Here is a 23,196-nt window from a genome sequence, read left to right on the forward strand (position 1 = left end):
TTGATTATTTTGATCCCCTAATTTTTGTCAGCTAGTTCATCTTTAGCTCATATTTACAAGGACAGCATCAAAAAGCCTCCAGGGGGGCATTTCCTAGCCTCTGCTTGGCATATGGTACCCACAGTGGGAGAGGGTCAGTTTGCAGAAAGAGGGAGGTGGAAGGCCTAGGTTGATAGGGGACTTAGGGAGCCGATGTGGCTCTGTGGGGAGCAGGGGTGGGGGGAGCTGGTTATAGGAGAGTGAATGAGAAGCCACTGGAGAGGGGCATAGGGGCTGGGATCAGAGAGAAGGCCTTGGAAGGAAGCGTAGGAAGCACAAAATCTTCCTCTCTACCACCTCTACCTCCACCTTGGTTGTTGCTATAGTTGTAGTCACCGGGATCTCTTTATCTCTTCATGCTGTGCTGAAAAAATAAATTCAGAGACCTCCAGGTAACTTTTCCAGAAAGAGATTCTCCCCAGGGATGGTTTCTCCTCTAAACTCCCTCAGCAGAGACCTCAGGACTTTCTCTCTCTGGGTCCTAGCCCAGAGTGTCCTTTTAATGGGGTTTTATGTAAAAATACACCTGAGTAGTATGCAAGTACAACAGATGAGAAGCAGCTGGAGAGGCTCCCTGGCATGAGGAAGCCAAAGCTGTGTTCAAAAAGAACACAGCCTTGAGTTCCCTGGCTCTCTGCTCCCTTCGGGGTGGGTGTGCTTGGTTTGGGGGGGGGGGGCGGTGTGTGAGGGCCTGTGCACATGTCTAACCAGCTGGAGTCTGTAAAGTAGCTGGACTCTGCATTGGTTCCGAAAACTAAACCCAGGTCCTTACCCTTGGGAGTCTCTGGGAGGCTAGTGATTCACATGGGCTCCCCTCTGGGCCTTGGTAAATCTTGGAGGTGAGACCATTCTGTTTCCTCTGACTCACTCTCCTGCTGCCACATTTCTGTGCTGTCCTAGGATTTGGGCATCTGTTCTTGTGTGACAAGAAGAAACAGCTCCCTTGGGTAACAGACTCTCTTTCTCTGTGTCTCTTTTTCTCTCTCTCTCCTTGCTATAATGTCAAGAGGGGGAGGTGTGTGTGTGGAATTCGAGGTGTGGATGTGTGTGCTTATGGCATCCTCCAGAGAGAAGACGAAAGCTTCTGTGCCGTCTGCAGGATGAGTTTCCAGTTGACTATCCTAAGGACAGCTCTCATTTCAAGGCGTTTGACTTTCTCTAGGATAATAAGGTTGTAGGGTGGGTGGAGAGAGAGTTGGGCAAGAAAGGAGCCTCATGCTCAGCTATTCCCAGGCACAGGTGGCTTTATATACAGAATCTGATTTTTTTTAAGTAGGCTCCATACCCAATGTGGGCTTGAACTCATGATCATGAGATCAAGCATTGCATGCTCTACCAAATAATTCAGCCAGGTGCCCCACAGGATCTGATTTTTAAACCTTGTGAATCTGCATATTGGTATCTCCACTGAGCTCAGAAGGGCCCAACAAGTAAGTGAGAGAGCCAGATTTTTGAACTCAGCTCTGTGTCCAAAACACCCACTCTTCCCACCTCACAATAGCACCTCCCTGACAATTACCCAACATTGTTGGGACAATGTGGTGAGACGTTACAGAATGGCTGAACTCAGCTTCAGAAATTGTTACCAAGACATGAATGAACAATGAGGTGTTTTCACTGGATAGTTCAAGGAAGAGAGTATTTTAGGACTGAGAGAGACTATATCCTAGAGTCAGGTGGTGATTCTAGTCTATGCTCTTGCCTTACCACTGCTGTTCTTTTTTACCCAAATTGGTTTCTTGCTCCAAGCTAGTGATTCTCTACTTTGCACTTAAGAATCACCTGAGGAGCTTTTACAAAATCCTGATGCCAGGGCTGTTCTGGGAGACTCTGACTTAATTGGTTGGGGGTGGGACCTGGGCATTGATATTTTTTACAAGCCCCCCCCCCCCCCCCCGCCCCCGTGATTCTAATGTGCAGCCAGGGTTGAGAAGCTTTTTTTTTTTTTTTTTTTTTGGAGAAGCTATCTTTAAGACAGCGGACGTTTAGGGATGCCCACGAGGTGCAGGGGTGCCCACAGAAGAGGCTGGCTCGCTGGCTCTGGGAAGAGCTTTACCTTTGGAGGATTTAATGGTAACAAGCTTGCTAATGATGTTTACCATGTAAGAAAGGAAGCCAGATGTCTGGATTAGCTGCAAAACTAATTGATTTCCTTGCAAAACATGCTAACATCTAGTATTGACAGGATGTAATCCTAGAATCTCTCAGAAGGGCTGTAAGGAAATCTCAGACAGTCATCTAATACACTTCCCTGGATTAGATGGAAGTTGGAGAACGAGAAATATTTATATAGATTAGCAACATTTATTTTATTTTTTTAAGATGTTATTTATTCACTTGACACACAGAGATAGCATAAGCAGGGGAAGCAGCAGGCATAAGAAGAGAGAGAAGCAGACTCCCTGCTGATCAGAGCCCCCCCCCCCCCAACACAGGGCTCCACCCCAGGATTCCGAGATCATGACCTGAGCGAAACGCAGGGGCTTCACAGTGTGAGCCACCCAGGTACCCCGGTAACAGCTTTTTCCACAGAGGAAGCTGGGTCAAAACAGATTTAACCCAGATGAGTAGGGAATTCAGCGTAGAATTAGCTGGCTCTTCGGTAACCATAGTCCCTGTGCATCAGAATGAACTATCTTCCTGGCTTCCCCCTGCCTTCTCCTTTTCCAAGGTCTCGAGTCACAGGGCAAGGTCTGGTTTTACTGATGGCTCCCAGCCTCTCACTTAGGGAAGTGAGCACATGTATTCACTTTTTCCAGTGGTCTTCTCAGTCTGATTTAATGGATATACCAGGACTGATGACACATCAGCATGGCATCTTTCTTTTGCTTCTTGGGTAATTGTCCTATTAACAGCTCCCCCAGGCAAAAGAGAGAGAGAGAATGCCAGGGGAAGGGAGGAGGGTGCCTTCCTAGGTGAAGGACATACCCTGGATTTGACAGTGTTTATCAGTGGGCTCTGGGAAGGTGGTTGCACCTGCTCAGACTTGATCTGGAACTCTAGACAGAGTGCAAGACGGTGTTTTGATCTCCCTTCCTACCATAGAGTATTAACTATCCTGGATGCCCACACCCCGCCAGGCCTAACTGCCTGCAGCTGATTGGAGACTGTCTCTATATCTAGATTCTCCTCATCCCTTGCAACGGGTGAGCAATTCTCTGTCTTTCCCTCTTCCTTCCCACCCTTGAGTAACTGCTAAGCAGGAACCTTGAACTATCCAGTCATTCTTTAACCCGATTATACAGTTCCTGATCCACCTCTCTCCCACTGTACACTCAAATAATTATACACAGTGAAGCACAGTACTAGAAGTTGGCAGGCAAAAGAAAATGAAGCGGACAGTGTGGGCATGAACAAAAACCTTTTCCACACCTCTCCCCACCTTCTCTAGGGATTAACATGGAGTCCCTCCTACTCTTCGTGCCTGTGCCCTGCCTGCCCTCTGCACCCAGGACCCTAGAAAGGAAAGGATAGGATGGGTAGGAGTGCTAGCTCAACAAATTTGAGTCATTAAATGTGACCAAATGAATTTAGGCTTTCAAAGTGACTTGACAGTGTCACATGTTAGCTCCCCAGGGTGGCCCTCCCACCTACTGCTGTCATTTCATTTGAGTGAATATTTACCCGATTTGACTTCACGTTGGTCAGTTTGGCGTCCACTATAGGACTTTATCTCTTATCCCAGGTACCTGGTACCCTGCTATGCAGCTCAAAAAGAACTTGGAAAATACAAGTGGACCTGTTTAAAACACCAGTTTTGTTGGTACTAAGGTTTTCCACAGATTAAAGGATTGCCCAGTTGTTATTTTAAAACACTGTCAAGGCTTAAAATTGTTCTGTATTTGCTGTGTGAAACAAACAACACGCTTCTATCTTCTCCAAAGTCTTGCATTGTTAAAAAATTTTTTAAAAGATTTTATTTGACAGCTTGTGAGAGAGCACAAGCAAGGTGAGAGGCAGAAGGAAAGGGAGAGCTGAGTGAAGTAAGTCAGTTGGAGAAGGACAAACATTATATGTTCTCATTCATTTGGGGAATATAAATAATAGTGAAAGGGAATATAAGGGAAGAGAGAAGAAATGTGTGGGAAATATCAGAAAGGGAGACAGAAGGTAAAGACTCCTAACTCTGGGAAACGAACTAGGGGTGGTAGAAGGGGAGGAGGGCGGGTTGTGGGAGTGAATGGGTGACAGGCACTGGGGGTTATTCTGTATGTTGGTAAATTGAACACCAATAAAAAACAAATTAAAAAAAAAAAAAAGAAGGAAAGGGAGAAGCAGAGACCCCCTGGCTGAGCAGACACCCCAATGTGGGGCTACATCCCAGGACCCTGGGATTATGACCCAAGCCAAGGCAGAGGCTTAATGTACTGAGACACCCAGGCACCTCCAAAGTCTTGTATTTAAGCCCTGTAACTTTAATCCAGCTTAGGTACCTTTCAGTTCTATGGTTTTTTAATATTCCCTTAACTCTCTTGGTGTATATATATATATATATTATTATTATTTTTTTTTTATTCATGAGAGACACACAGAAAGAGACAGGCACAGACAGAGGCAGAGGGAGGAGAAGCAGGCTCCATGCAGGGAGCCCGACGTGGGACTTGATTCCGGCAATCCGGATCACACCCTGAGCCAAAGGCAGACACTCAACCGCTGAGCCATCCAGGCGTCCCTCTCCTCTTTTCTTATCCAATAGCAGTATTTACCTTCATGGTCTTACTAATTCAGGGGCTGAATGGTCTCCCATTTCCTTGGTAACATGTCATATCTTTCAAAACCACGTCTTCCACATATTAATTTCTGCCTTTAGCAGATTTTTTTTTTTAAGATTTTATTTATTTAAGGAAGAGCAAGTGAGAGAGCACAAGCAGGGGGAGCGGCAGAGGGAGAAGGCTCTCCTCGGAGCAGGGAGCCCCCACTGTGGGGCTCCATTCCAGGACCCTGAGATCATGACCTGAGCCCAAGGCAAACGCTTAACTGACCTAGCCACCCAGGAACCTCTTTTAGCAGGAACTTTTCATCACAGGCCTGCCTGCTGGAGTTCTCCAATCATTCAGTATTTGTCTATTTTGTTCCTGGCACTCTTCTAAGTTTTGAGGACTCAACAGTTAATGCATGGAATTCTAGTCCTCATGGAGTTTTTATTCTAGCATTTACTAGAAGCCAAATTGTAAAACGAAGGAGTAAAAAAACAAGTGCTCTGTGAATCAGTCTTTGAAATGCATAACTACCTCAGCAGTTTAAGGAGTCAATGAATGGACCCTGGTGTACCTTTCTGTATGAATTTTTAAAGTGTTTTATAATCTGTGAACTGGGCACTTGGGTGGCTCAGTGGTTGTGCATCCGCCTTTGGGTCAGGTAGGGGTCCTGGGTCCTGCGATGGGAGCCCTGCATCAGGCTCCCCACAACCAGGAGGGGGGCCGCTGCTTCTCCCTCTGCCTATGTCTCTTCCTGTGTCTCTCATGAATAAATAAAACCTTGAAAAAAAAAACAAAAAAAAAAAAACAAAAAAACTGTGAACCATCCAAATTAAGCCTTCCAACTCTCCAAACACGTGAGGACTGCATGTTGTTATCTGAAGAGTTAGCAGTTGGCCTTGTCCTTAGCTCTACAAGGACCAGTGATTTCGCCCACTAGATTACGAGGATTCCTGGGAGTCGGTGCCTCTTTGCCCCACAGCTGGGAACAAAGTACTGTGAACCGCAACCCAAATTATCCGAGTCGTTACTAAGCTGGAAGGTTCTCAGACCGCCACCCCCAGGGTAAGTGAATCACGATCTCTGGAGAGAGGCCTCAGAATTTGCAGGTTTAACAAGCTCCCCCAAGTGAGGCTGGGTATAAAGCAACGTTCCAAAGTCACAAAGATGTTGGCGAGGCGAGACTGGCCCGCACCCGAGACCCAGGAAAGTTCCTGAAAGGCAAGACTCAGGTCCATGGTGGTAGGGGCGGGGGTGGGACAAGACGCGAAAGGGGAGCTCTACGGGACGTCCCTTTCACGACAAACATCGCCAGTTGTGCCACATCCCTCACGCCGCCAACGGGGTGGCAACCTGCCCGCTGGGCCATCCCCTCCACGAGACCCCTGGCCCGGGGGCTTGCGACGCAATCGACCCTGGCTGGCACGCGTCGCGGTGCCTGTGGGCACAGAGCGGAAGCGGCGAGCGTGGTTTCCGCTGCCAGCACCCAATATGGCGGCCCCAGAGTCGCCACCGCGGGAAACACATGCTCTGTGTCCCGCCTCGGCCCCTCAGGTCTCCCTGGACTTTTGCAAGTCACCGTGGGAAACTTCAGGGCGGGGGAGTAGACTCCGCGCTCCCGCAGCGATACCGTCTCTGGCCCCCTGCCCCAGGCCCTTATCCCCCGGCTGAGGAATGCGCTGGAAGCGCTCAGCCTGCACACTTTGCTCCGCCACCAGCCTGTAATACTTCGGGCGGCCGACGCACCGCGGAGGGGCCAGAATGCCGGGCGACAGGGCCTTCGCCCCACTTATTGGTGAGCCCACGCCGCGGGGCGGGCCTGTGCGCCCACTGGGCTGTGGGCCATGTCAGTCTTGGGAAATCGGGAAAGGAAGGAGGAGGCACACTCAGCCATTGGGCCCCTCTGGCTGTCAATCAAAATGACATCCGGCGTCGGCCTCAGTCCCGGCTCGCTGATTGGAGCAACCTGGTCCTAGGAAGGACGCGAAGGGCGGGCTTCCGAGGGAGGTGGGAGGAGGGGGCGGGGAGGGAAGCGGAGGCTGGGGAGCTCTAGGCCGGCCGGCGGTGGCGGCGGCAAGGCCGGGACTCGAGCTGAGGGCCTGCTGTGGCGGCAGCGGCGGACGCCGAGCTCTGCAGCGGGTACCAGGCACCTTCCTTTCCCCGACGGGGGGCGGCGCCGCTCCGCGGGGCCGAGGCCTATGGGGTGAAGGGCGGCGGGGTGGAGCCCAGGGGCAGGAGGCAGGAGGCGGGAACGGGCGGGCGAGCTAGGTTCGCGTCGGCCCGGGCCCTGGGCCTGGCAGGGAGGGGCCGCCGGGCCGTGGAGAAAGGCAGCTCCGGGGTGGGTTGGGCCGGGGAGGGCTGAGGGCGCGAGAAGGCGTGGTGTGAGGCCCAGGCCGGGAGCGGGGTGGGGCCATCGGGACGGAGGGCGGGGTGGGGTTTGGCTGTGAGGGTGGGTCAAGGCCGGCCTGAGTAGCACTTGTTCGCTGTTGCCCCAGAAGGCTAGAAGCCGAGGCGCCGACAGCGGGCATGGCGACTTGGTCCCAGCCGGACTCGGGTATCCGGGGCGGGGTGGGACCGGGCTCAGACCTGAGGCCTCTGGCTTTACTCCGTCTTTAAGGGGCCTTGTCCGGTTTCTCGAACTTAATTGTCTCTTGGGAGGTTTTAGTAATAAATTGCGTGAGAACGGGAGGGTCGTGTAAGCAGGGATTCTGGGTCGCAGTTGCGTTTACTTTAACCAAATAAGGTGTCTGTGTGTCCGTCCGTCCGTCCGTGTGTCCCTCTTCCCCTTTAGACGAAGTTGGTAGGTGGGTCACAACAGTGAAGAGGAGAATTATGTCTCCGTTTTATGAGGTTAATGGAAGCTCAAAAGTAGAGATCAGAAACTGAAAGGCAGATTTACTCCCTCCCCACTTGGCTATCCGCGCTGAGAACTTGGCCTTATCCTCCTGCTGTGGCACAGAAGGTCATATGAATGAAAATAAAACCTGCCTATTGCAAATTCTGGGTGGAATAATCCTCCTGCCTCAACCCCACCCCACCCCCAAGGCCCTATCAGCCTCCCTTCCCCCTTTTAATGTGAGAGCTAGGAAAGAGAAATCAGATTTTAAAGTTGGGAAAACAAAAGGCATTATTTTGCGGAGTTAGGTGCCCTGGATGTTGTTCTCATGTCCTTTTACACTCTTCTCCCATTATAGTCCCTCCCTTCCCTTTAGAACTGGAAGGCACAGGGATTGTAGGCAGTTTTCTCTTGGGAGATGGAGGATACAACTTTTCTTTAAGATAGGAAATGGACTTCTCATGCTAAAAATAGAAGCTGGGTAGTGTGGGGATGGGGTGGGGGAGGGTCAGTAAATCAGACAAGTGCAAAATATTTTGGATGCCCCAGGCATTATCTGCTTATCCAAAACAAGCTACCTTTTAGGGTATTACAAATTTGGTATCCAGAGACAGGGATCCTTCCTGAGCAATATTTTCCTTTCCTAGTTGTTCTACCTGTAACATATTTTTAGTTTTTCTTTCCCTGGGAGTAGAGTAATGGAATTATTTTTCAATAAAATATAAAAGTGGCACTTGAATGTGTTTCCTGCCTACTGCCTTAATCTTGGTGTGAAAGTTTTGGAATCTTATCTTGTTGCTCTTGTGATTCCCATTTCAGGTTTCTCTGGAAACCCCCCTGGTAAGTGTGGAGGAGGCGGGACACTCTGACCCAAGACAAAAGGCCTGTAGCTCCAGCCAAAGAAAATAAACCTTAGAGAGAAGGAAAAAAAAAAAAAATCCATCAGCTGTTCCTGAGAACAGCCTGCAGTGGAATCTACAGAGAGGACAACTGATGTGAGTGAGGAAGTGACTGTATGTGGACTGTGGAGACAGTAAGTCACGTGGGCCCCGAGGGCCTGGACTGGGTTAGCAACAGTTGTACATGCAGAGGTGAGGTGCCGAGAAGGGAAAAGTGAATGTGGTCTGGAGTGTGGCCTTGGCTTCACGGGGTGTGCTTTCCTCTGAGGCTGTCTGGGAGCTCAGCCCCTGTGTTCTGCCAGGGTGGGCTACAGGGTTTGGCACTGAGGAGGGTAACTTGCTGGCTGGAGCACCAGAGCAGTGGCCTTGATTTGTGTTTGAAGATTTAAAAACCAAAAAGCATAAACATTCTGGTCCTTCAGCAATGCTTTCTCTGAAGAAATACTTAACGGAAGGACTCCTCCAGTTCACCATTCTGCTGAGTTTGATTGGGGTGCGGGTGGACGTGGATACTTACCTGACCTCACAGCTTCCCCCGCTCCGGGAGATCATCCTGGGGCCCAGTTCTGCCTATACTCAGACCCAGTTCCACAACCTGAGGAATACCTTGGATGGCTATGGTATCCACCCCAAGAGCATAGACCTGGACAATTACTTCACGGCCCGGCGGCTCCTCAGTCAGGTGAGGGCGCTGGACAGGTTCCAGGTGCCGACCACTGAGGTAAACGCCTGGCTGGTCCACCGGGATCCAGAGGGGTCTGTCTCTGGCAGCCAGCCCAGCTCAGGCCTCACCCTCGAGAGTTCCAGTGGCCTCAAGATGTGACAGGCCCAGACAACGGGGTGCGAGAAAGCGAAACGGAGCAGGGATTCAGTGAAGATTTGGAGGATTTGGGAGCTGTAGCCCCTCCAGTCAGTGGAGACCTAACCAAAGAGGTTAGTGACCACACGTCGGGGTGGATGAGAGGGGTTTGGGGTTTCGGGGGTGGGGGGTGGGCCGATCCTAAAGGAGTAAGGTCATAGTACTAACCCTGTGAAGAACTACAGTGTTTTGGGAGGGGAAGGGATCTCAGGCATTGTTCTTTGACAGGAATGAGCTAAATTGTCGGACCAGGACTGGGGGCTGGGAGCATTTCCTTGTGGTGAACCATTGACCCACCTCTAAATGTACTGTCAGGACAGTGGGAGGTTCCTAGAACATGCCAGCGTGTTTACTGCTTGGATTTCAACAGGATTGTTGGAGGCACGGGGTGGGGGAGGGCATCGTGTTGTGATGGGCTTTGATGCGGTGTGTATCTGTTGCTAAGACACAAATACTTGGTGGACTCTTGCCTTGTACCTCCCCCACATCAAAACACACATGCATATCCTGAAGTTCTCCTCCTTTGTGGTCAGGCCTGTTGTTGTAAGGTCCTTGATAAGTCGGCTCTCCTGGGCCTGAGCCAAGGGGTAGATTTACAGAGTGATTATTGGCCAGGAGAGGGCCAAGGCTCCCATTCCTTGCTAAGGCCTGCAGGGAGTAGGGAGGAGAGGGCTGGGAGCTAGAAGAGAAACTGCATTCTGCTGCCTAAGTCGGCTGGCTTTGAGCTGTCAGAGATGTTTAGCTCCTGACACGTGGCTGACACACTGTTCTGGGCAGAAAGTGAGGGACTTGTCTTTAACGATGTGAATGGCTCCTGCTGCTCCCACCTCACCAACATGATAAAACCACCTTGAGCTCCGTGTTTAGCCCAGACTTGCCACTTAGCCTTGGGAGCTTGAGAAAACGCCTGCTACATTCTCCTGGCCATGAAAGGAAGGGAAGGCTGGCTTGCACTGCACTGGGTTTTCAAGAGCTGAGGCCTGGGGATGGGGGTGGATATGTAAAAGTTTTACAGGTGCTACAGATCTTGGTTCTTTTTCTGCCCGCCAGTCAGACCAGGTTTTGTCTCCTGTCCTGCATGTGAGCCTGTTCCTGACCCCCTTTGGATGTCAGTGGCTGTCAAAGCTTGTGGCTTCCCCTGGGCCAGTAGTCTTCAACTTGGGGCGATTTTGCCCGTCCAGGGGATAATAATGGCAATGTCATATTGTCAGAGACAGTTTTGGGTGTCACAGCTGGAAGAGGTACAATTGGCATCTATGGGGAGAAGCCAGGGATGCTGCTAAACTTACTAAAAAGCATAGGATAGCCCCCAAAGGTCAGATTGATCTGGCCCCAGACATCAGTAGTGCCAGCGTTGCTCTATGCTCAGCTGGCTCATACTTGATCTGCTTTGAGAGAGACTAGAATTATTTGAGCATGGGAGCTGTGAGCATTCCTTACCTTGCAGTGCCTCATTTCTCAGATTCTTCCAGTGCCACTGGGAACTGTACCTTTTTTCTGCTTCCTCTGTTCTTTTCTGTCAAATGGGCTTCAGAGTTGGCACAGTGGTCTGAAGAAGTATGCTTCCCAGCCGCCTCTTCCATCCTTCTGCCCTGATGGAGCTCCCCAAGGGGTGGGCGTGTAACTGGGCTTGCTCCTGGGAACTCTGCAGGGGAAGCTTCCTGTTCCCCTTGGGAGCTCTCCTGGGCTGGAATGGGGTGGGCTGGGCTGGGCTGGGCTGTCTGGCTGTAAGTGGATGGTTTGGGGCAGAATGGGATGAGACTTTGGCCCTGCTTACTTCCATTCCTTGGCTTCAGGAAGGTTGTGCTGTCCCTGACCCCAGGCCTTCTCTGCTCCCTTTGGGGTTGGGGGTGGGTCAGCATTAGGGCCCTAGGCTGGGTGTGGGGGAAGGGAGGATTATTACGTGTCCAGAACAACATTTCCTCAGCAACTCCAGGATAAAAATACCCAGGTCCCGAGCATGTGACAGGCACTGCTGGAGCTGGTATTCTCCCCCGGGGTGGCAGCCTCCCCCCACCCCTGCTGCCAGGCCAGTTCCATGGACAGCCGTGGCCCAGGCCCTTGTCAGGGATAGGATTCCCCTCGAGGTTGGCACTCCGCCCAGAGCAGGGGATGGCTTGTGTACAACTCTTTCCCAGCGAGGAGCAGTCTGTGACCAAGGAGAACATACTGTCCCTGACCTGACCTTAGGCTCAAGGGGTGCAGCAGTGAGGATGGAAGCTGGAACTGTGATCCTGATTCTGTTGGTGGCATTTTTCTTGCTTTGGAGATGTGGGCCAGGGCTCTGGCAGAGAAGCTCTTGAACAGAGCTGTGGCAGAGGGGGAGCGTGGCACACGTGTGTGGCCAGGATGGTGCGGAGCACCCGGCTCTTTCGATGTGAGCCTCAGGCTCGTGTCTCCCTTGTCTTGCCTGGGGCGAGGCCTGGTCAGCGCTGTGACATCTCAGCAGCGTGGAGAGGGCTTTCCTTCCTCCTCTCCTCTGGCCTTTGGTAGGGGGACAGACAGACCCCCCCCCCCCCCCCCCCCCCCCCCCACCGCTCCCAGCAGGCCTGGGTGCACCGGGTCCTAGCCCAGCCTAGCTTGTGGTCCTTGGGCTTCAGGACGACTGGCCACAGCCCTTCTGAGGAACAGGAAAACTCCTTTCACTTCTAGGGAAGAACTAGATTCCCCGAGAAGCTGCGGGAGTGGTTTCTGCCCAGTCCTGAGTGGGCTGGGGAAGCAGGATGCGACAGGAGGGAGAGTGGCACCCCTTCCCCCCCAGGGCTCTCTCACTGCGCCACCCCGGCTGGCTGACTGGGCTGGGTGGGGCTGCCCGCCCCTGGGTGCGTCTCCTTGAGGAGACGGAGGCGGCCCAGGGATGGGCTGGTTCCTTGCGGCAGCTTCTCCAGCTGCCCTGGTGCAGAGATTGGCTCCCGGCTGCAGCTAGGTAACAGGCGGTGGGAGGGGATTGGCTCCTTCCGCATCTCCAGCGGAGACTTGGGGGAGGAGATTGGCTCTCGTCGCAGCCTAGGTAACGACAGTGGGAGGGGATTGGCTCTTTCCGCAGCCCAGCTGCTGACCTGGGGGAGGGGATTGGCTCTCCGCAGCCTCAGCAGTGACCTGCGGGGTGGGAGGGGGAGGGGATTGGCTCCTTGCTGCAGCCTAGGTAACAAGTTTGGGGGGCGTGGGGAGGGGGAGAGAGGGAGGAGCGGGCGGCTAGGCCCTGGAGGGAGCTTGCTCTCCTCTGCAGCTTGAGCACGGAGCATGGGGTGGGAGTCCCATCTCACTGCAGCCTCTGCGGTGAGCTCAGGGTGGGGGCTGCCGGGTGCCTGAGTGGAACTGGGGTTGTGAGGTGGGAGGGGGCTGCTCGAGGATGGAGAAAGGGGGCTGGGCTGGGCCGCCCAGGCAGCAGCACGGGCGGGGCACCCTCCTCGGGCCCCTTGGAGCTAGCAAGGGGCCACCCTTCCAGCCTGGTGTGCTCCCTGCAAGCCAAGAGCTCCTTGCAGCCCCCTGTCCGGCTTCCCGGCACCAGCTGCCCTGGGGCTCATCTCGCAGACCATGACCCGCCTGGACCGCAGCTCTCACAGTGGTGGGGGCCATGCCAAAGGGAGCCGGCCCCTTAACTCTTTGCTGGCTGGTCACCGGGTGGCCCAGCCCCCCTCTGCTCCTGGGTCCAGGGCTTCTGTTCAGGTTGGTGTATGTGGGGAGAGTAAAGGGAGAGGTACACCTGGGAGGTCTTACGATCTGGGAGGGTTCCGGTGGGAAAGGGATACCTGGGTAGGGCTGGGGAGGTGGGTCTTGTGTAAGGATATTGCTTTCTGGAAAGTGCTTTTTTAACCTCTGAGTGGAAGGCAAGAGTTCAGGGTTTCTTTAGCCACAGGAGATGGCATGTGTAGGAAGCCCAAATGGCTCTTATTTATTGGGGCTCGATGCTGGTGGCACTGGGGATGGCAGTTGGTGCAGGAACTGATCAGGAGCCACCAGGTTACAGTGGGAAGGAGGCATTTTGGTGCCTATGGTGGCAGTTGTGGCTGAGTGGTGATGGGGCCCATGTCCTTGAGTGGGTTGACTGACGGAGCATCCGTGAGTCCTGGGGTGTGGTGAGGAAGGGAGTGAGAGTGCTGGTGTGAAGGGACACCAGGGGCCGGCCTTGGCAGGGGTGGGGTGCCCAGTGAGGATCATCTGACTGCCCGAGGCTCTCCTGGGACAGAGGCAGCTTGCTGGGATCAGCTGAGAGTGGGAGTTCTGGAAGGGATGGATCTTGAGGTGAGCCTGGGCTTTAAGAGTTGTGGGTGTCCGGCCTTACTCCTGCCTCAGCCAGGGAAGGGGGAATGGCTGTAGGAAGGGCTGGAGGCAGCCCATCGTTGTCATTGGTTGCAGCAGGTGGTTGCAAATGCAGGGATTTTCCTCTCTGGCCCACCCCACCTCTTTATGCAAATGAAATGGCACCATAGTCTGATGCAAGCCTGGCCACCTCAGAGCAATTCTGCATGACAGTTCGCCCTTGCGTGGCCTGGCCAGCATCGTACAAGCCCAAGTGTGAAGGGATTCCCATTTCCAGAATGAGAAGTATCTCCTGCTTCCCCCTTCTTTCTTGTGGAGCGGTGAGGGTGGCCCTGCCTTTTGGCCTGGCTGTACCTCTGGTGCTAAGCCCACAGGCTTGTGTGGGGTTGGTCATGCTGGTAATTTTTGCTAGCTCTTGGGGTTTTTTGGTTGTTTTTTTGTTTTGTTTTTGGAGGCTGGTATCTGGAAATGGATGAATGAAGCCTTGTTGGTACGAAGGGGATGGGGCTGGGAGAGCTGCCCCCCAACTCCCAGGACTAATCAGAGTGATGCTAGGAAAGACCCCTGGATCCGAGAGCTAAAGTCACCATGATTTGTCTTTCAGGACATAGATCTGATTGACATCCTTTGGCGACAGGATATTGACCTGGGGGCTGGGCGTGAGATTTTTGACTATAGTCATCGCCAGAAGGAGCAGGATGTGGATAAGGACCTGCGAGATGGAGCGGAGCAGGAGGACACCTGGTCAGGCGAGGGTGCAGAAGCTCTGGCGCGAAACCTGCTAGTGGATGGAGAAACTGGGGAGAGCTTCCCTGCACAGGTACGCCCATCTCTGCCCACTTCTAGAGACTTCTTAAAGATGGCAGGTTCTGTCTGTGGAATGAACCCGAATGTATCTTTTGGGTTGGGGTCTCCAAGTCACTTGTGCTGAGGAAGGGGGAGTGGATGAGCAGCAGAGAAGCAGAGGAACCAGGCCTTGGTCACCAACAGCACAGAGGAGGCAAAGCACCCAGCAGCTTCCTGTTTCTATCAGGACTCTTCCCCTCTCCCTCTGTTCTTTCCTGGAGTCGGAGACTCAGGGCCAGCCATCAGCCCGGGAACAGAGGGAGAGTGGAGGCTTGTAGCCACTGCGGCCCTCCTTCAGCTCCCCGCCCTGGAAAGGCTGGGGATAAGGCTTTGGCCCGCAGGCGGCCAGGGCCCGGGGCAGTCAGACTTACAGTTGCTGTTGCCACAGGTGCCTGGTGGGGAGGACCAGACGGCCCTGTCCCTGGAAGAGTGCCTTAGGCTGCTGGAGGCCACCTGCCCCTTTGGGGAGAATGCTGAGGTGAGCAGGGCTCCAGGGAGAGCCCACTGAGCCAGCAGGGCAGCCTGCACGCCGTGTGTCCGTTTGCGGCTGCCTGAGGGGACAGCTCCTGCTGCTGGCCTGGTCCTGGCTGCGGGGGTAAATTCAGAGGAAGGAAGAGACAGAACCGGAGGTGGTAGTCTCTGGGAGGAGTGCATTCGGTGGTCTTGCCTTCTCCTTGCTGAAGCCTCTGTGTTTTGCCCTAGTTTCCAGCAGACATTTCCAGCATAACAGAAGCAGTGCCTAGTGAGAGTGAGCCCCCCGGTCTTCAAAACAACCTCTTGTCTCCTCTCCTGACGGGGACAGAGTCGCCATTTGATTTGGAGCAGCAGTGGCAAGATCTCATGTCCATTATGGAAATGCAGGTAGGATTACAAGAACAGGGCACAGGGTTCTCAGATGAGGGGTGGGGGGTGGGTTTGGGTGTTCACATTCAGTTGCTGTTTCACCTCTGGGAAAAGAAAGTAACACTTCTCTGTCTAATCCATAGGAAAGTGGGGACACTGAGAGGTAATTGTTTGGGTGTCTCCTTAGGGTAGGGGGTGCAGTCAGGAGTGGGGTTTGGGTTAAAACCCCAGGGTTGAGGCTTTGAAAGCAGGACTGGCCCATAGGGATGCCTTCATCCTTCCTTTTAGGTAGATAATCACTTGACTGAAGGCTTCCAGGTTTTATTAGCATTAAAAAAAAAAACAAACTGGACATTCATGTGGTGCTTTTATAGCCGGTGCCAGCTTTCCTGACCCTCACAGTTATCTAGTCAGCCCTTTGTTATTTTAGAGGGGAGGAAATTGAAACTCAGAGAGGTTAAGTGATGTGTCTGTGGTCACACAGCAAGTGGTGCAGCTAGGTTTTCTCACTCCAGGGCTGGGTGTTTCCTTCTTCCTCCAAGGAAGGGAGGATCAGGAGCCAGTCAGCTGTGCATTGAGGTGGGGTCCACAGGGAGTACTCATCTCTACCAGGCCTAGTTGGGCTAATGGACCAAGAAGGGCCAGGAGTTAACCCTGGGCTCTGGATTCCAGTCTCTTGCCTGTCCGCCCGCACAGCTGTGCCAGTGTCAGGTGCCTGCTGGTGTGAGCCCCCAGCCACGCCGAGGGAGGGAGTCTGCTCAGAGTGAACTGTGACGCTCTTCTCCCCTCCCAGGCCATGGAAGTGAACACTTCAACAAATGAGATCCTGTACAATGCCCCTCCTGGAGACCCCTTGAGCACCAACTATAGCCTTGCCCCCAACACTCCCATCAATCAGAATGTCAGCCTGCATCAGGCGTCCCTGGGGGGCTGCAGCCAGGACTTCTCACTCTTCAGTCCCGAGGCGGAGAGCCTGCCTGTGGCCAGCGGCTCCACGCTGCTCCCGCTGCTCCCCAGCAATTCCACCAGCCTCAACTCCAGCTTTGGCTCCACCAACCTGGCGGGGCTCTTCTTTCCACCCCAGCTCAACGGCACAGCCAATGACACGGCAGGCCCCGAGTTGCCTGACCCTCTGGGGGGCCTGTTAGACGAAGCCATGCTGGACGAGATAAGCCTGATGGACCTGGCCATCGAAGAGGGCTTTAACCCTGTGCAGGCCTCCCAGCTCGAAGAAGAGTTTGACTCTGACTCAGGCCTCTCCTTGGACTCTAGCCATAGCCCTTCCTCCCTGAGCAGCTCTGAAGGCAGCTCTTCTTCCTCTTCCTCCTCGTCCTCTTCCTCCTCCTCGTCCTCCTCGTCCTCCTCTTCCTCTGCTTCTTCCTCAGCTTCTTCCTCCTTTTCTGAGGAAGGTGCTGTTGGCTACAGCTCTGACTCTGAGACCCTGGATCTAGAAGAGGCTGAGGGCGCTGTGGGTTACCAGCCTGAGTATTCCAAGTTCTGCCGCATGAGCTACCAGGATCCGTCTCAGCTCTCCTGCCTGCCCTATTTGGAGCACGTGGGCCACAACCACACGTACAACATGGCGCCCAGTGCCCTCGACTCTGCTGACCTGCCACCACCCAGCGGCCTCAAGAAAGGCAGCAAGGAGAAGCAGGCTGACTTCCTAGACAAGCAGATGAGCCGGGACGAGCATCGAGCCCGAGCCATGAAGATCCCCTTCACCAATGACAAAATCATCAACCTGCCAGTGGAGGAGTTCAATGAGCTGCTGTCCAAATACCAGCTGAGCGAGGCCCAGCTCAGCCTCATCCGTGACATCCGGCGCCGGGGCAAAAACAAGATGGCTGCACAGAACTGCCGCAAGCGCAAGCTGGACACCATCCTGAACCTGGAGCGGGATGTGGAGGACCTGCAGCGTGATAAAGCCCGGCTGCTGCGGGAGAAGGTGGAGTTCCTCCGGTCCTTGCGGCAGATGAAGCAGAAGGTCCAGAGCCTGTACCAGGAGGTGTTTGGGCGGCTGCGGGATGAGAATGGGCGGCCCTACTCGCCCAGTCAGTATGCACTCCAGTATGCTGGGGACGGCAGTGTCCTCCTCATTCCCCGCACCTTGGCCGACCAGCAGGCCCGGAGGCAGGAGAGGAAGCCAAAGGACCGAAGAAAGTGAGCCTGGGGAGGAAAGGGGGGTTGACGCTCACCGGGATGGAAACTGGAGAAGGGCTGGGCCTGGACCTGGACCTACAGAGGGGACTCGAATGCCTTCTTATCCAATAGATCTTCTCAGATGGGATAAACTGCGGGTCAGTGGACAGGAAGAGGAGGGCGCAGGCGCTGTCTGGCTCAGCTTCCCCTAGTGGGGGTGGGGCAGGGCGGAAGTGGCCAGACCACTTGGGTGGACAGGGTCCTCACCCCTACTGTTTCCTTTGCGGGAAGGGGTGGTGCTGGCATTGCTGGAGGCCGACCAAGGGGAAGGGGGGGGCTTGTGAGAGGAAAGTCATAGAAAGTCTCATTCCTGGAAGGAAACAAGGAAGGAACAAAGGAAGGGGGATTAAAAAAAAAACCCAAAAAAATCAAAGCGGGAAGAAAATCAAAGGGCAGGTTAAGGTTGGGTCTGGCCAGGATACCAGACAGAAGGTTTGTGGTGGGACTACTCCCTCTGCTCGAGTAAACCCCACTTCATCCCAGGGGAGGGTGGAACACAAGGTGGGATCTGGGAGGAGCTTTCAGTTTCTGCCCTGTAGTGGTTCGAAGGGGAGCTCTTGGATATGTCCTGTAACGTTCTCATTTGGAGGGGAGCCGCTGGGACCCAACACTGGCTTGGGAGGGCTAGGGCCAAAGAGTTAGAGGGAACAGGTCACGAGGCCCCGAGGCCCCCGTGCCGTGTGGCAGCAGCCCCAACACCAAGCATGTCCCTCACTGCCCTGCCACTCCATCTCCCTCTGTGCCCAGTATCCCCCTGAGCTGAGGCACCCACGTTTCCATCAGAGCCTGCATGCCAATGCTGTTCTCTTCCCGCCCGAGTGCCCCTCACCCCTCCCTGCTGCCTGGAGCTCTTCTGCTGCTGGGGTGCTGGTATTGCCTCCCTAGAGCTGAGCCTGTAGCCTCCTGGGGGCTGCTCTGAGGCAGGGGGATGATGTGGAGAAGCCAGGCAGTATTTAGCACAACACTGGGGAGTGACCCATCCCTCAGGCCTCCCCTGCCAACAACCGGGCATGTCACTGGAAGACAAAAAAACCACAACACCCAGCAACAAAAACAAACTAGTCCTTTTAGAATTTCTTGCGCTTTGATTTTTTTAGGGCTTGAGCCCTGTTTCACTTATAGGGTCTAGAATGCTTGTGTTGAGTAAAAAGGAGATACCCCAATATTCAAAGCTGCTAAATGTTCTCTTTGCCATAAAGACTCCGTGTAACTGTGTGAACACTTGGGATTTTTCTCCTCTGTCCCGAGGTCTCTGTCTGCTTTTTTTTGTTTGTTTTTTGTTTCTTTCTAGAAGAATGAGAAGTGCATGTAATGGGGGCTGAGGGCACCTACCCCCCAGGCTCTCGGCCACAGGCTGCTTCTCCACACCCCCAGTTCAGCAAAGGCCCTGGGCAGGACTTCCTGGGGGAGGCAGAGAGGGGAGCGCCAAGGTGGCCAGATGGTTCCAGGACCACAGTGTCTTTATTTTTAACTGTTTGCCACTGCTGCCCCCACCCTTGCCTGGCTCTGGAGTACAGTCACCCCCAGACTAGCAGGAGTGAGTTGTGGGGGGAGAAGTACTGATTCTCCTCCATACTGGGGGGCGGGGGGGCGGCTAACTGAGCAGTAGGAATGGAAGGCATGAGCCTGGGAAGTGCTTTTATAAATTATTTTCCTTGTAGATTTTATTTTTAATTTATCTCTGACCTGCCAGGGAGAGGGGAGAGAGAGAGAGAGAGAGAAAGAGATGCTGTGAGCACATGACAAAATAAAATAAAATAAAATGGATGATTCATTCTCAAGTGTAGTTTTTCCCTACTTTGAACTTAAATTGAGTAAAGAAAGATCCCAGGAGGGGAGGACTGGCCATTGTGTGGCTAAGGCAGAGCTTGCAGGGGAAGGTGGGTGGAGAACTGGGGAGGTTGACAGTGAGGAATTTAGAAAGACTTAAGTACCTTCCAGGCAGGTTGTTGGTACCTTCCAGGCAGGTTGTTGGTACCTCTTCACAGGGTTCCCTAGCTGAATCCTCCCTCTGGAGAATTTTGGCCTTTCTCCTAGGACTAGGCTAGGTGGAGGGGCTGTCACCTGGGCCAGCTCCTTGTAGGTCCACCTGTGAGAAAGTGCATTTTTAAGCTTCAGCATGCTGTCACTTCTGGTGACCCCACTTACCAAAGGGTACAGAGCATCAGAGAGTAATACCAATGACGGACTGAAAACCTGAGAAATCTATGAGCCTGACCCATGCCAAGCACTTGAGTGTAACAGCAGGACCACAAAATTAGAGAAGCAGGAAGTTAGACTCCAGGGTTTAAGGCATCACAAAACCTCCCCAAGTGAGGTCAACAGAATCTGTTCTTCAGAAAACCTGCTTTAACATCAAAGCCTTAAGAAGAGCTGGATGCTTCCAGGTGCTGGGTGCTTGATGGAACTGCCACCACATCCTGGGGTAGGTGGCTAGCAAATGCCAGAGGAATGAATACTCACTCACCTGGCAGCCTGTACAATTTCCTGGATGAGGTTTAGGACCAGAAGCTGTGATCCCCATAATGGAACCCATGATCTGGAACTCCTGTGTGCCACAGGGTGACCTTAGCCCAGTAGTCCTTTAGTGGTGCTACCAGAGTATCCCAAGATATGGAATAGAATTCTGGGAATAACATCAATTTATTTGTTTGAATTTACACTGGCTCTTTTAAACCCCCAGCTGGTTGGAAAGCGTCCTCAAACAAGTTCTTTCCTAATTAGGAATTAGCTAATGTCTATAAGCCAGATAAAACCAAGATTCTTGAAAATAAGAGACTAAAAAATTAAATTTGAAAAACTTTAATTCAAGCTGATAAAAAATACAAATTATTAGAGGAGTAAATTGAGATAAGTAAAATTCAGAGTTGTTTTGTATCCCTTCTAGAAAAGTGTGTATTTTTGCCTAGGTATACAATTAGACTGTAGCTTTTATCTTATTTTGCAATTTTAACCGAACACATTCAAATTTTTTTTTTTTTTTTCAAAATTTCTTAAGAGAGAAAAAAAATCTTCTCTCACCCTGTTAGCGCTGCCCCTGGTCTGAGAAAGTCCATGTTTGTCATCCCTCCCCCACGTCCCCTTATGTAGAGATGTACAGTTGTGTCTAGGATCCCGCTGATCAGCTGGGGCTTTGCGCCAAGTTGGTCAGCACTTGCTGCGGGGTTGACCTCTTTTTGCCGCTGGCAGGTGGAGTGGGTGCTCCAGCTTCAAGGCTTTTTCTGGCAGGAAGAAGACAGGAGGACTCAAGTAAGGCCTGTCAAAGAGCAGCTACACCTTAGACGAGTGAGAAGAGGTATCTAAGCTCAGGAGGGAGATTAGCTAGCCTCAGGGCTTAACGGAGGACCAGACCTCAAGGTGACCTGCTTGGGTGGGGGCGGAAACCTGGCTCTGTTTCCACTTTGGCAGTACTAGTCTCCATTCAAACCGATTTCTCCCCACATCCTAATTCACATAAGCATTTGGAAGTAGACCTGTTGTTTCAACCTCTGCCCTGCACAGATCTCACCAGTGAGGCTGGGGGCAATATTTCAGTGTCAATAAAAATAGAAGAAAAAAAAAAAAAAAAAAGAAATCTAGAACTGAGGGGAAAGAGTGATCTAAAAAATGCTCAGTGTCACCAAGACCTGGCCTCCATGCCCTGACTAGGGAAAGCCGAACAGCACCCAGTTGGCCAGTGAGTGGGAAGTCCTTTTCACAGAGCCCTGGCTTCCTCAGGCAGCCCTCAGCCCTTTAACAACCCCAGCTACTGACCAGACCTTGCTGCTTTTCAAGTTTGGCAAATAGGTGGAAAAACAAGTGCCTCAGAGAAAAAATAACATCCCCACCACCTTCACGTCTCCTACCTCATCCAGTAGGTACCGACCTAGAGCCACAGCCTCAGCTCCAACTAACTAGTTTTATGGCACTCCAGGCAAGAAGTCCACTTCCTTACTGGCACTACCACATTAGGAGCACAGGAACCAGATCAGTGGCAGGCTCTGGAAGTCCGTTTCCCAACCAGGTGTGGAAATTCTCTAGCAAAACCCATGTGCTTCATTATCATAAGTGGTTAAGCCTTGTTTTCTTATCACTGATCCATCTGGGACATGAAAAGGACTCATAGACCTTCAGTTTGTCATTTTGTCAGTCTAATAAGAACCTTTCACCTTTCCCAGAGGCCAGCCATCCTCCTTGCCTCTAGTTCTGAACTCTATAGTACAAAAGGAGCAGGTGAGGGACTCAATATATGTGGAACTTAGCACCTAATGTGAGTTCTAGTCCCTGTTCTGTCCAGGACTTTGAAAGTTCGGGTCAGCCTCAATTAGTTGAGACACAGAATCTGGTGCACAAATTGTCTGAAGGAGTGAGTCTGAGACCCCACAAAAGAGGTGAGTTTTCCAAATCAGTTGGATATAAACACTTGTCTTCTGAGTACACAGATTATAAAAGTCTTAAAAGCTGGTTCTCTTCCAGTCTAACTGCAGAATGGAGACTGAGTGTACAGTATTTGTGACTTAAGTCCAGATGCTATTCCAACCAAGGAAACAACCTAGTTTACACTTGGGGGGAGGCAGAAAAAAGGCCAAGGAGTTGATGCTCTGCCTTTTGTTGTAAACATATTTAATGAGGCTAATTAGGTTGTCTTAAAACCTTCCAGTTCTCAGCTAGGGGCTGAAGCACTACTTTAAACAATGGGCCAGTGCCCCACAGCTGGGCCCCAAAGTTGCCCAGTCTGACCTGAGGCTATGCAAACAATAAATGGTAGGTTTGGTCAAAGTCAAACTTTGGTCAAAGTCAAACTAGGATTTCAAATCCTTGTGGAGTAAACAGTGGCTCTGGTACTATCGCAAACCACCAAGGTTACAATGCAGATCCAGATGTGTGACTATTTTAACACAAGCTATTTAATATAAGCAACAATTACAGAACCAAATCATCAATACATATATATTGTAAACTTAGTGTTTCAGCCTGGCCTCAATGTCCTGCTGCCTCGCTGGCCTAAGGTGAAAAAACCAAAATACCCCAAAGCCTCAGAAACAGAATACTTGCTCTACCTGCCCCCACAGAGCATGGCCAATTAGGTTTTCCATCCCAGTGCAAGATGGTTTTATTTTGAATTTCAAGATGATTTTATTTTCAAATTTCAATTTGCTTTCAATATTCAGCAATTTATTCAGTAGGAAGCTCCCAAGGTGAAGGTCAATTAAAGTTATCCATAGAAGAGGGATGAGCAATAGTGAACACATTGGTTAGAATAGCAGTAATTTCTGCTATCAATGCTGGACAGTCAAACCAAGGTGACATGCAGATCAGACTGAGGATTGTCTAAGGAATTTTAAGCTCCACCACCAAGCTTCCATAGCCACACACGGGGATACCCAGATGCCTCTGCCTGACTGCTTCCTACTGCAGAAAGGCAAGATGAAGCCAAGATGCCCTCCGTTCCTAAAGCTGAATGCTGGTCTGGTAGTGATATCTGTATTTCAATCATATGCAAGAGGAGAGGAAACACCGAGCCTGGACTTAATTTAGTCCTATCTGCTCAGTTTTAAACAAGGAGATCTTCACAAAAAGACCCAATTTGCACGTCAGATTAATACTAGTACCAGAGAAACTGATCAGGTTAATTTGATCTCAAACAGAACCTGGGTCCATACATAGTTTAGGATCTGGAGCCACTGTAGAAAATTTGGATTTCAGAGTTCCAGTTTTTGGAGTAGCAATTTCCTC

General features: G+C 52.0%; 1 protein-coding gene across 1 annotated transcript; it reads left to right on the plus strand.

Annotated features, from left to right (window-relative positions):
* The first annotated feature begins 7,152 nt into the window (after positions 1–7,152).
* NFE2L1 (nuclear factor, erythroid 2 like 1) lies at positions 7,153–18,724 on the plus strand. The gene is given in 7 exon segments (XM_038547548.1): positions 7,153–7,290; positions 8,392–9,280; positions 9,283–9,404; positions 14,198–14,413; positions 14,828–14,917; positions 15,142–15,300; positions 16,076–18,724. Coding segments are annotated over 6 exon segments (2,343 nt in total). The 5' UTR covers positions 7,153–7,290; positions 8,392–8,895; the 3' UTR covers positions 17,447–18,724.
* The last annotated feature ends 4,472 nt before the right edge of the window (positions 18,725–23,196 follow it).

This window comes from Canis lupus, chromosome 9, assembly GCF_011100685.1.
Source record: "Canis lupus familiaris isolate Mischka breed German Shepherd chromosome 9, alternate assembly UU_Cfam_GSD_1.0, whole genome shotgun sequence".
Taxonomy (NCBI): Eukaryota; Metazoa; Chordata; class Mammalia; order Carnivora; family Canidae; genus Canis; species Canis lupus.